The 1,595-nt window shown below is 46.8% G+C and overlaps 1 protein-coding gene across 1 annotated transcript; it reads left to right on the top strand.

The window, feature by feature from the left end:
- The first annotated feature begins 1,095 nt into the window (after positions 1 to 1,095).
- BO70DRAFT_367026 (uncharacterized protein) lies at positions 1,096 to 1,595 on the top strand. The gene has a single exon (XM_025544481.1). It carries the CDS (start codon positions 1,184 to 1,186, stop codon positions 1,394 to 1,396), a length of 213 nt encoding a protein of 70 aa, XP_025394275.1. The 5' UTR covers positions 1,096 to 1,183; the 3' UTR covers positions 1,397 to 1,595.

Genomic DNA, 1,595 nt, shown 5'->3' with positions numbered 1-1,595 from the left:
CAAAGCATCAACCATATGGCAGTCTTGAATCATTACCGATTCCATTACATCCCTTTGCCGAATTGGCAATGGATTTCATTACAGGGCTGCCCCCTATCATCCAATATAGAAAGACTGTTGATGCTATTCTAGTTATTGTCGATCGATTCTCGAAATACTGTCTTTTCTTTGCTGTTCCGTCCACGATAACTGCCCCAGACCTTGCCAAACTGTTCCATAAACAGGTTGAATTGATCTTCGGACCCCCAAATGGGATCGTATCTGATCGAGAATCGATCTTTACCAGCAAATTCTGGTCAAATTTAGCCTATAATAGCCATATAACCTTGAAGCTTTCGACTGCGTTCCACCCTCAAACCGATGGCCAAACAGAACGGATGAACCAAACACTCGAACACTATCTCCAATGCTACTCCAGCCAGTATGATGCCAACTGGCCATCAATCCTTCCAAGTGCTCAATTCGCCTGCAACAACGCAGATAATGCAACCACGGGCCAATCACCTCACAATATCCTTTATGGCTTTTCGCCGGACTTTCATATCAGAATCGAGGCCGATTCTCAGCAGCGAGAAGTCCCAGCGGTACAGGATAGGATCGAGAAACTTAGAGAAACGAGAGAACAGCTACAAAAGACATGGCGAATGGCTACAGAAAAGCAAAAGAAACACCATGATAAGCGCAGAAAGCCATTCTACTTCAAAGAAAGGGATCTAGTTAAGCTATCGACTCAGAACTTACGACTCAAAGAACCGAGAAAGCTGGCTCCGAAGTTCATAGGACCCTTTCGGATCCTTAAACGCATCGGATCTCAGGCGTATCGGTTATGTTTACCTGAGAAATATGGACGAATCCACAATGTATTCCATGTCTCCTTGTTGGAACCGTGGAACACTGGAAGAGATCATGAAGAACCGCTCCCGATGCCTGAGCTAGACGACGAAGAAGGGGATGACAGCGATGCAGTATAGATGGAAACGACGAAGATCACGCGAAACGACGAAGAAATGTAAAGGGAACGATCACAAACCACTAAAGGAACGACGACCACGAAGTAGAAGAGGAGGAGGAAGAGAAGTAACACGAGAGATTCTTTTATTTACACTTCTTCGCAGGGGATCCACCCATGCAAACACAACACGAGAGATTCTTTTGTTTACACTTCTTCGCAGGGGATCCACCCATGCAAACACAACTAAACACTCATGAAGCTATACAGAAACGGCACGTGACCCTGTTCATACTGTGTACCCCGCGAGTTCCCCACCTTTCGCTATCGGATCCCCACCGTTCCGAATCGGGAACACATGAGGCTATCCCCAACACCCGAGCCAGGTGGCTCGTCCCAGCGGAGGAGGGCGCCATTTGTGATAGAATAAACCAGCTATCGGGATAAAGGTCATCGGGATGACGTATTATAGTAGTTGTGAGAGTCGTGTCATCGGGATGACGTGTTATAGTGGTTGTGAGAGTCGTGAGGTCATCAATAGTGGTTCTACACCTCTCCGGCACCTATAAGGTGCCGATCCCTCTGTAAGGAGCTACTGATCCTTCAAGGATCAGTCTATCTCGTGGATATAGGCTACCTTTGTCAT

Source organism: Aspergillus heteromorphus (genome assembly GCF_003184545.1).
Source record: "Aspergillus heteromorphus CBS 117.55 chromosome Unknown BO70scaffold_64, whole genome shotgun sequence".
Classification (NCBI taxonomy): domain Eukaryota; kingdom Fungi; phylum Ascomycota; class Eurotiomycetes; order Eurotiales; family Aspergillaceae; genus Aspergillus; species Aspergillus heteromorphus.
This window is presented reverse-complemented; position numbering and strand designations above follow the sequence as displayed.

Excerpts from the sequence above, each read along its gene's own strand:
- BO70DRAFT_367026 (XM_025544481.1), top strand. The coding sequence starts at position 1,184 with ATGCAAACACAACTAAACACTCATGAAGCTATACAGAAACGGCACGTG.